The 12,058-nt window shown below is 39.2% G+C and overlaps 1 protein-coding gene across 1 annotated transcript in view; it reads left to right on the forward strand.

Annotated features, from left to right (window-relative positions):
- LOC149847969 (ENHANCED DISEASE RESISTANCE protein (DUF1336)) overlaps positions 1 to 10,259 on the forward strand; it is a 320,270-nt gene extending 310,011 nt beyond the window's left edge. The window contains exon 22 of the mRNA XM_090011056.1: positions 9,962 to 10,259. Coding sequence (XP_089867182.1) covers positions 9,962 to 10,057 — 96 coding nt within the window. The 3' untranslated portion in view covers positions 10,058 to 10,259. The remainder of the gene's footprint in view (positions 1 to 9,961) is intronic.
- The last annotated feature ends 1,799 nt before the right edge of the window (positions 10,260 to 12,058 follow it).

Genomic DNA, 12,058 nt, shown 5'->3' on the forward strand with positions numbered 1-12,058 from the left:
TTTGATCAAAAAGGAAAAAATAGTTGTTTTCTAAAACAACTGTGAAATTACAAACATACCCCTATCGGGTATTGATGTAATAAACAGAATATATATATATATATATATATATATATATATATATATAATAGGTACATTTTAACACCCCCCCTCAAACTTTACGGGGGAAGGACGGAAAGTTTGCCGAGAAGAAACATGAACCGAGGAGCTGGAAGAGCTTTGGTGAAGAAGTCTGCCAACTGATATTCTGAAGTGACATATGGCAGAGCAATAGTTCCTCGTAAAAATTCGTCACGAACATAGTGGCAATCCATTTCGATATGCTTCGTACGTTCATGAAAAGTATGATTGCTTGCGATATAGATGGCACTCTTATTGTCGCAACACAGCTTGGAGGCTTCAGTAATATCAACTCCCATATCTTTAAGCAAACTGCGAAGCCATACAAGTTCCATTGTTGTGGTTGCCATTGCCCGGTACTCAGCTTCAGTGGATGAGAGTGAAACTTTTTGCTGCTTCTTGCATCGCCAGGCAATTAATGAGTCCCCTAAAAAGACACAAAAACCAGTAGTTGAGACTCGATCATTGGGATTACCTCCCCAATCTGCATCAGTATAAGCAAGAAGATTCAAAGGGGAAGAGGAGGATAGAAATAGCCCTTTATTGATGGTATTCCGAATGTAGCGAATGATTCGGAGAACCGCACTCATATGCACGGTTGTAGGAGCATGCTGAAATTGACTGACTGAGTGAACCGCATGAGTGATATCTGGTCTGGTGATGGTTAAATATGTAAGAGACCCAATGAGTTGTCGGTACGGTGTAGGATCTTCCAGAAGAACCCCATCTTCTAACCGTAACTTGGCATTAATAACCTCGGGAGTCTCTACCTTCTTATCATCAGAAATCCCAGACTTAGAACATATATCTGCAGCAAGCTTCATCTGTGACAAAATATATCCTCTAGGAGAATATGCAACCTCAATTCCAAGAAAGTATCTGAGAAAACCTAAATCAGACATATCAAAATTATCTTTTAACATATTTTTAACATTAATAATACTACTTTGATCATTTCCAGTGATAATCATATCATCAACATAAAGCAACAAAATTACGATACTAGAACCTGCATTTTTAACAAAAAGAGCAGTGTCAGTATAACAAGAATGAAATCCTAATTTTATCATGATATCACTAAAACGATCATACCAAGCCTTAGGAGCTTGTTTAAGACCATATAATGCCTTTAAAAGCCGAAGTGTTTGACCTTGCTTAATATTTATTCCGGGTGGTGGATCCATATAAACTTCTTCACTTAAACTTCCATTTAAAAAAGCATTTTTTACGTCAAGTTGATAAATAGGCCATTTTTTGGTTGATGCGACAGCTATTAAGGTTCTGACACTTGTCATACGAGCTACGGGGGCGAATGTTTCTTCGTAATCAATACCATATTCTTGGGAGTATCCCTTAGCAACCAATCTTGCTTTATATCGTTCCAACGAGCCATCGCTTTTAGTTTTAACTTTGAAGACCCAACGACAACCAATAGGTTTTTTGTGTGAGGGTAGATCAACTACTTCCCAAGTATTGGCCTTTTTTAAAGCATTTAGTTCAACTTGCATTGCTTCAACCCAATGAGGTATAGATTTAGCTTGATTATAGTGGGTTGGTTCAAAATAAGAGTGTAGAGTTATCAAACATGCCCGATAGTTGGGAGTTAAAGAGTCATAGGAGACAAACCTATTTGGGGGTATTGATATTCTAGAAGAATCCCTAACTTGTGGTTCCTCAATGGATTCGGAAATTTGAGAGTATTTTTCTAGGGCACTAATAGGTTTTTCTTGATTTCTTCTTGAGTAAACATTTATATTGGCATTGCTATCATGAACATTTGTATTTGAATTATTATCATTTGAGAGTGTTATGTCAAGAGGGGATACCTCGTGAGTGTCATCTATGTTTTCAAGTGAATCTTCTTGTATGTCATCAATAAGATCATATAAGAATACATAATCAATTTCATTTGTCTCTTCTATTTTATCAAAACCGTTTTCGTCTTCGAGAAATGTTACATCTTTTGAAACATATAGTTTATCATTCTTAAAATCATAACATCTATACCCTTTTTTATTTTCACCATATCCAAAAAATACACATTCAATTGCTTTGGGAGATAACTTATCCCTTTTATGTAGTAGGACAAAACATTTGCAACCAAAAATACGAAGTCGATTAAAATCGGGTGAAAACTTAAAGAGTTTCTCATAGGGAGAAGCATTTTTTAACTTAGAGGAGGGCATTCTATTGATTAGATAGGTTGAGGTAAGAACGGCTTCCGCCCAAAATTTTTTTGGAATATTTCTAGACACAAGCAATGTTCTAGCGGTTTCTATAATGTGCCTATGTTTCCTTTCCGCTAGGCCATTTTGTTGGGGAGTCCTAGGACATGACTTTTGATGACAAATGCCATTTTGGCTTAAATAATTTTGGAATTCGTGAGATAAGTATTCACCACCGGAATCGGATCTTAAAATAGATATGTTACTTTGAAATTGATTTTGAACCTTTTTATGAAAATCTTTAAAGAAAGTAAATACTTCCGACTTATGACTAAGGAAATAAATCCAAACATACCGAGTAAAGTCATCAACAAACGTAACATAATATGAATAACCCCCTTTAGACATAACCGTAGAAGGACCCCAAACATCCGAATGCACCAATTCAAAAGGCCTTGATGAGAAAAAAGATCTAGTTGGAAAAGGAATAGACTTCATTTTTCCAAAAATGCAATCTTTGCAATTAATTTCTTTTTCCTTACAAAATTTGTTTCCAAAAGGAAAGAGATACATTTTGGAATAACTTGGATGACCAAGTCTTTTATGCCAAGTTTCCATATTTTTTTCTTGGACATAAGAACAAAAAAAATTTGTAGGGAGATCAAGATGGTCCATATAATAGAGGTCTCCCTTTCTATGGCCTTGCCCAATCCGCTTCCCGGACCGGAGATCCTGCACAAAGCAACCATTAGATGAGAAAGATATTTCACATCCATGGTCGGCAATTTGATCTTTTTTTCAAACTCAATGGAAAGAACTATATGATGTGGGCATCGGCAATGGAGAATAATCTCAAAGGGAAGAAGCTTTGGGGTTATGTCATGGGGACCGTTCCGGAACCGAAGCTTATGCTCACAAAAATGGAAGAAGATCAAGAAAAAACTCTTGAGGGAGATGCTCGTCTCAAGGCCATTGAAAATCATCAAAAGGAAGTAGAAGATTGGGAAAGCAATCACGCAAAAATCCTTGCGTGGTTTATGAACAATGTGGAGCTTAAGGTATGTGCTAATATAGCTAAATTTCGTCGAGCCAATGAGGCTTGGTCCTTTATGAGGGGTATGTATACCCAAAAGGATCTTGCAAGAGCATACTTCTTGCAAGAAAAAGTTAGAACCACCAAGCAAGGTGATTCTAGCATTCAAGACTACTATAGTGCCCTTAACCCACTATGGGATGAATTGGCTCTTTTAGAGCCAAAGTGGGTTTCTATGGAAGATGTTGATTTAAGACAAAAACAAATGGAACAAGAGCGATTGTTTCAATTTCTTTTTGGGCTACGCCCCGAATTTGAGCAAGTGAGATCCTCACTTCTCCATAGATCTATTTTTCCTCCTATTGAGGATGCTATTGCCGAAATCACTCAAGAGGAGACAAGGCTTGGCATGAGTAAGCATGTTGATGAAGTCCTTGCCGTATCCAAACCGGGTAACAATGTTAGAACCTATAAGCCTCCTCATTTTGGGAAACAAGGGAACTACAATGGAGGAAGAAAAATGATTGTTTGTCATTATTGCAATGAGCCGGGTCACATTAGACCCGTTTGTCCAAAGCTTATGGGAGCCTTCAAGCCTAAAGTAGCCTCTCTTGAAGATACCATCTCCATGATGTTGCCAAGAAGTGAGAAGATGTCCACCAAAATAAGAGATACACGAACCACACCTTTCCTTCAAGAATCGAGTGGCTCTGATACCATGTAATGAGATATTGCGGAAATATAAAGAGTGCATACAAGCACATACAACAATGAATAAAAGAGAAAATATCACAAGTCCACGAAGGGACAATACAAGCACAAGCCTTTAAGAAGGCAACAATATACAAAGCCTCTTATTGAAATGAGAGAGGAGCTCTCCAAGAAGAAAATACACAAGGGGATCACCCCTATTTATACAAGAGAAGGAGGAGGAAAAAGGAGGGCCAAAGGGCCTCAAAAGGAGAGCCAAAAGGGGGCTCCCATAGAGTCGTTGGGAGCCCCCAACGGTCGGGCTCCAACGACTTCTATGTTTGAGCCCCTTTTGGTCCTCAAAAATAATAAAAATAAAAATAAAAAAATAAATAATAAAAATTACATTTGATCAAAAAGGAAAAAATAGTTGTTTTCTAAAACAACTGTGAAATTACAAACATACCCCTATCGGGTATTGATGTAATAAACAGAATATATATATATATATATATATATATATATATATATATATATATATATATATATATATATATATATATATAATAGGTACATTTTAACAGTTACAAAGTGGCACGGGATCCGAGACAGCCAAATGAAAAGCAAAAACGAACTGAAGCATAAACATAGGCAAAAATATTGAGAACATATTGGTACATTCATAAAAACACCAAGAAATAAATAAAATAAACAATTTTATTAATAACAAAAACATACAAAAATGTACAAGGCACTCAAGCACACCCTACGTACACCCTTCCTGTCACACTCACAATGAGGCTTACACACACACACACACACACACACACACACACACATATATATATATATATATATATATATATATATATATATATATATATATATATATATATATATATATATGAGAACTGAACATATTAGGCCCCATTTCTCGTTCTGTCCCGTAGGTTTTAAGTGCTTTATGATAGATCTGAACCATTAGATGTGTTTAGCATGCTCGATTTAGTGGAAATATACTCTTGGATCATCTTTTTTCAAAGAAAAAACATATTTTTATAAGCCTGAAAAAACTAGTGCCTTCATAGCCATTGATTTTGGATCACCGGAAAAACCTGTATACTGGTCAGATTCCGGCGATCCAAAAGCCGGTTCCCACTAAACAAAACCTATAGATCACATCTACAGTGTTAGATGTAAGAAAATATACTTAAAACTACGATTTTTAAAGGGGCCTTACGAAAAAGGGGGCCTAAGGAATGCATTACTCTCTCTCTCTCTCTCTCTCTCTCTCTCTCTCTCTCTCTCTCTCTATATATATATATATATATATATATATATATATATATAACAACCCCAACTCATACCCTTGAAAAAAGTGGGAAAAATTATTATTATTATTATTTTAAACAATTGCAGAAATCTTCTCAGAGACCCGGGGCCTTTACAGTTCCACCTCAACTAGGCAACGATATCTCAATCAATCATAACAAATCCAGCCTAAGCATGTTAGCATATCCATTCACCTGTGTGCAAAGAGCCATGTCTAACACGATTAGCCAGTATTCTGAAAAAATAATATGCTAAGCTAAGCTTCCATATGAGCCATATTGTACATGAATAAAGATTCAATCGACCTGTCATTTGTCCACAAGTCTGGATAGTTAAGGAATAGCATTCATCATATTTGTTTTTGTAAAATATAGTCCAGCACCCAGTCGACTGGGTCGGCTGAGCTTGGCAAGGTACCACACGGCCCATGCACCACTTGCCCTGGCCTCGCAGTCAGCCGAGTGCCCCTCGGCTGGCTGCCAGCCAGCCGAAACCACCCAAAAACAAAAGGGTTGTTGATGTTTTTTTTTCTCTGAGTAATCAGAAAAAGGAAAAAAAAAAAAGTATTTTGTCAAGTAACTAAAAGCTCAAACAAGCTACAATAGATAGATGAAACACTTCTCATTATACAGATCTCTCTTGTTCTTATGCTCTTCTTACCACTCAATACTTATAACAAACCAAAAAAACTAAAATTATCAAAAAACTATACAATATTCAGAATAATTGGTTCTAACCTATGTCACACGGACTCGGCTAGGGAGGCGCCGCACCCCAGTTGACACGCCTCGACACGGGTGCGGCTTCGGACACGGCCCAGACTCGGTCAACGCCGAGTCGGACTCAGTCAACGAGTTGAGGCCGAGTCCATCCTTTTTTGGACTCGGTCAACGTTGACTGAGTCCAAAAATTATCCATTTTTAGGGTAAAAAACAAAAAAAAATGATCTTTTTATATATTTTTTTAAAATATATATATATAACATGAGTCTCAAACATAATCCCCAGGGAAAAAAAATCCCGGGGGGTGCTGCCCCCTTACGGTCCCCCCTGGACCCCCGCTCGCTGACCGCACAGCGGGACCCGCGCCGAGGGGATCCCTAGGACCCCCCTTTCTGCAAGGGCAAAAGTACAATTTGCAAAGTTTATAAAAACACTCATGTTGTTGCCAAACTTTAGAGGACAATATCCACATATATGCACACAGGATATTATATATATATAGCCGAGTCCCCGTGTCCAAAACTTTTAAAATTGCGCCGCACCCGTGTCGCACCTGCACCCGCACCCATGTGACAGGTTCGAACGCTAGTCAAAAGCAGATATTACAGCTAGAAACTCCTTTTTCCATTAAAAAGATGAGCAGTTCCGAAAATCAGTATGACCTGGAGAGGGAAATGGGTGATTCGAAGACAGACACAATACATGGATACACATCTGGATATTTGACTAGTCAAATTGTCAATACAGAAAATATGACAATGTGTGCAAAATATAGACACTAAATTCCTAAATCTCTAACAAAAGTTACCAAGTCAAGACTTGATAGTACTATTAGAACAATGGAATGTCAAATTGTGAAAAAGAAAAAGAAACAAAAAAACAAGGGATCAAGACTTTAGAACATAACACAAATGTGCAAAATCAGGGACATAGCAAGAACCAAGTCCAAGATATGAAGATGTGCATTCTTTTACATGATCGCCGATGTCAAATGTCAGCAAAGGTTCAAGTGATTTGCCAGCATGACATATGATTGTAGCATACGCAGAAAAGGATGACAAATCCTACCAAAGCAAAGAACTCAGAATGTCTTGGTGCATTTACAAAGAGAAGGACAAAGTCACAATGTATCAATTACAATTAATTGCCAGGAGCATGGACATGGAATATCCAATGATTTTAGGAATGAAAGCAGTTCACAAGTTTAATACCGCAGAAGTTGCTGAAAAGTATTGTACATCACGGTTAGAAGGATAAACCATTCAGGGGGGGTCACGGTAGACTTGGACAAATTTTAATCTAAGCATTTAGCAGCATACATATTTCATATGTATTCCTATATAGTTATACATGCACATGATCAAGAGTAATAATCATAAGCATTCACGGTATAAGATACACATGCGGATTCATACTATGATCATGCAACTATTTAAGAGAAGTACACGCTGAAAATCAGAAACAACTTGCATGCCTTCCACAATTCTACATAGACATTAATCTAACATAAACAAGCACTACACATGCTATTTGGATCATGATAAAAAAATCTGTTTCAACAAAGAAAAACATGTACCAAAATTTTTATGTGAGGAACGATTGAAAGGATCACAAGTATATCCGTGGAAATCGATATCCACCAAAAGAAACCTCTAAATACGCACATCTACTACCAATAAAATTTCTGTTTTGGCAAATACAGAATTTTTATTGCATGAAAGAATGAAAATATCAAGAGTACAACCATGGAGGAAGATCCATGCATCATCCTCCATGTGTTTTTGCAAAAACATAGATATAAACACTTTTTCCATGGATTTCCATCAAATTATTGCATGGAAATCCAATCTATATCAATTTCTCACTTGATTCAATAGAGAAAACCCATACCTTGACTATCCAATGAAGAAAAAAAATAAAGGTGAAGGTTGAAAAACGTGGGTGGAGGGCTGGAGCAACTCTCCTCATCTTCTTCCTCCTTCTCCCTCTCTTTTCCTCTCTCTCTTTCCTCTTTCTTTTTTCCTTTCTCTTTCTTTCTTTTTTTTTATGTTTAAATAGGCCAAGAGGGAGGTGATGCCCTCCCCCTTCTCCAGCCCTCCCTAGATGGGCTGGGGAAGGAGAGTTTCCTCCTTGGAGGATTCTCTCTCTCTCTTTCCAAAAAAATTTCAACTCTTTTAAAACTTGACTTTTCAAAGTTTTCAAATTTTTAGAAGTCAAAACAACGAGGCGGCAGAGGGCCAGCCCCTGCCGACAGCAGCGAAGCGGCAGGGGGGCCAGCCCCTGCCGACAGCAACAATACGGCAGGGGGCCAGCCCCTGTCGACAGCACCGAAGAGGCAGGGGGGCCAGCCCCTGCCGTCAGCACCGAAGCGGCAGGGGGGGCAGCCCCTGCCGTCAGCATGGAAGCGGCAGGGGGGCCAACCCTTGCCGACGGCACCGAAGCGGCAGGGGCTGAGCCCCTGCCGACAGCCATGAGACGGCAGGGGACCAGCCCCTGCCGACAGCAATAAGGTGGCAGGGGCCAGCCCCTGCCGACAGCCGAGAGGCGGCAGGGGGCCAACCTCTGGCGACAGAGAGAGAGATCGGGACGGGGGTGACAGGGGGCAACCAACCTCCCGTCGGTCACCTGATCACCCACAGGGGAGATGGGGGGTGTCGCAGGGGCCATTGGTCCCCTGACGACACTCCGGCGAACCCCCAGAGAAAAAGGGGACAACAGGGGGGCTGTAGGCCACTTGTCGAGCCTCTGATGGGCACAGGAGAGGCGAGAGGGCGCGGTAGGGGCCATGCGCCGCCTGTCGGCCTCCCGGCGAGTTGACAGAGCGGGGGGTGAGGAGGAGAAGAGGGAGGGTACTAACCTGGGAGGAGACTGACGGCGGTGTCCGGCGTCGGCGAGGGTCGCAGCGACGGCGGCGTTGGTGGCGTGCGCAGGGAAGGAGGAGGTCGGCGCGATGGGGGCGAAGGGCTGCGAGAGGGAGGCGTGCCTCCCCTCGCCCTCCTACGCTGCTCTTAAAGGGCACAGGGGGGGCGATGAATGGGGAAACCCTCGGTGGGTTTCCTTAATCCGCTCGATTTCGCAGGCGGGGAGCGGCACTCGGGAAGGGGGTTTTCTCAAAATCCCCTTCTCGAGTCGGGTTATTTTAAAACCCTACTGATGACGGGCCTGGGTCGGGTACGGACCCGACCCGGTCCGGGTCCAATACAATTAATTTTTTTTTTTAACTGTGGGTTTTACAATGTCATATGTCTCTGTTGTTCGTACATGAAAATTGTTGTCCAGAAATGGGACCAAAGTTTTCACTGTTCTTGCAGAAACAATCAGTGACACATCATAACTAATCCCCTCAATTAGGGGTGTCATCAATAGAGTCCACTAATTCCATGCATGAACTTAAAAGGGGTGTTTAGTTTGCCCCCACCAAAGGGAAGCCACTTTCCTATAAAAGGGATGCCCAGGCGAGAAAGCGCGTTAGGGAAGAGACTTCTCTGTGGCGGGCCAGTGTCTCCATTTTGATGGGAAAGAGACTTTTTTGAATATATTATGTGGATCCTCACCTCATATCTGCCATGGAGACGTTTGTTTCACCCACTTCAGGGAAGAGGTCCTCTTTTAGAGGGCATGAAACAAACACCCCCTAACTTCTTTTTTCCTTAGAATGAAAAAGGAAAATTTTCATCAAGAGGAAATAAAAATTGGGAGACCATTGTAACCAAAATAAAGATGGCCAGTATATGATTTTGTCACATACAAATCAATCCTAGACTAACCAAACCTGGATCGCTATTACCAGACACGAGTGAGCACCATCATGCGATGTATTGATCCGTATTTTTATGCCACGTGGACTGTATTAATCTTGAGATTATTGACGTGCATTTTGGATTGTGATATTCTTTCAGGCCAAGGAGGAGAATGAACTGCCAGAATATATTCTTGGAACGGTCAGACTAGACAAAGTCAAGGTTGATTCAGCTGTACCATTCCCGGGTTCCTAAAGATGAACCAGTAATCCTCCCACAGTATGAACTAATGTTGCTTGGAAGGAATTAAACCTGAAATATATGAAATATATTTTTGTGTGTGAACATTTTTGCCTCTATTGCATTTTGTTCTTTTGTTTCTGTCAGTGAATGCGCTTTGGTTGCTGGATAATTAAGTACAACTATGTGAATAAATGCAATGATGTAATCCATTCCACTTGCACATTTTGCACTACAAATTGTCTAGTCATTGCGTTGGGTAGGCAAATTTACTGCCTCATTAAAAAGAAAAACATGAGGGAGAAAAAAATATATTTGATTTTTTAACAAGTTTAGCACAGTTTTTTGAAAAAATTGCGACATATGTTGGATTCTGGCAATATATTATTGTGTTTTTTTTTGTTTATTGATTTATCTTTTTTTTTTTTGAGAAAATCAAAATATCATCTATGACTGGTTGAAAGCTGTCACAATGACTGGCATGATAAAGTCCACACGAGTTCATAAATTTGTTGAAAAATAAGACACAAGGAGTTTCTAATTTTTAATTAATAAGAAATATGCTTTGTTATTTTAATATATAAAAATCCAGGTAATGAACTGGAAAGCGTTACCTGAAAGTTAAAAGTTGCATGGAGCTCAACGTCCTTTTGATGACAACAACGGGCTGGGTTAGTGTAGTGTTTTCCATGTACACGCATTCATAAATTTTTTCGACAGAGAAAGCGAAGTTAGGCAAACCCCTACCAGTTATAAAACCAAATACCATTGGGATTCGAACTTGCAAAGTCCCAACACATGGTGCCGTGCACTAACTGCTCCTGCCAGACAAGCGGAGGCCCTGTTGGTACAAACATCCATAATTGGCGACTTATAAATGTTACCAAGTTGACAGAAAGTCACATGTTCGAAACTCATGGGTGTCCATCCTTTGCTTGTGAGGCTGAAACTGGATACATTTCTTGGTGTGGGGTTTGGGGTTTTACGAAAAATTACTATTGTACGATAAATATGATGTGTTTTCTTAAAAACTCTACAATTTCTGCTATCTTTTCGATGTTCAAAACCGCAAATGTTGGGTGTTAAAAAATCTTTTTTACTCTTTGCATGTACGGACTTCTTATATATATATATATATATATATATAAGTTTTTTTGTTCTCGTACTTGTATCTCTCTGATCTTACATTGAAAACTTGTGTGTTTAGAGTCAATGAAAAGTTGATTCACAAGCCTTTAATTTTCTTGTTTTGAGTTAGAATCGAAAACCCTTTTAGGGTTCCCATTTATGAGTTCCTAAAATAAGAGATGAACCATACGGCTATGCCTTTTTCATCTGTTCTATGTTATTTTTTGGCTAATTATGTCAAAAATTTGAAAAAATAAAAAAAATGATAGATAGATTGCGATGTTAGCTTAACACTATCAAGATCGCCTTGATCTGATGAGAAGTTGGAAAAAACACCTCTGAAAAATAGACTTTTCAAATGTATCGCACTATATAACTAAAAGGTAGATTTGCACAATTTTTTTTGCGTATATAAGGAGGTTTGCATATATTTTATGCAAACTTCACGAAGTCTGAAAAAAAAATTGATCTACCTTTTAGTTAAAGGGTGATATGTCTAAAAAGTTTATCTTTCATAGAATGTTTCTCTCAAATCGCTCATCAGATCGAGGCAATCTTAGTGGCGTTGAAAAGCTAACGCACCAATCTGTTCTTTTTTATTGTTTTTTTCAAATTTTTGTTGTAAACGGCCGATAAAATCATGTGAATCCTTAAATTTTTTGGTTGAAAATCAATAGTAAAGTCTGTCAGAGAAGGAATGTGTATATCTCAAGAGGTCCGCACATGCAAATGTTAAAATGATCATTTTAATACCTAACATTTACAATTCTAGACATTGAGAAAATAGTGAAGATTTTAAGTTTTAGGGAATCCTGTCAAAAGGCAGTTCCAACCCCCCCTTGTTGCAAGGATCCCTTCATCCCAAAAAAAAAAAGTATACACCAGTTA

This window comes from Nuphar pumila, chromosome 1 (assembly GCF_984573655.1).
Source record: "Nuphar pumila chromosome 1, dmNupPumi1.hap1.1, whole genome shotgun sequence".
Lineage (NCBI taxonomy): Eukaryota > Viridiplantae > Streptophyta > Magnoliopsida > Nymphaeales > Nymphaeaceae > Nuphar > Nuphar pumila.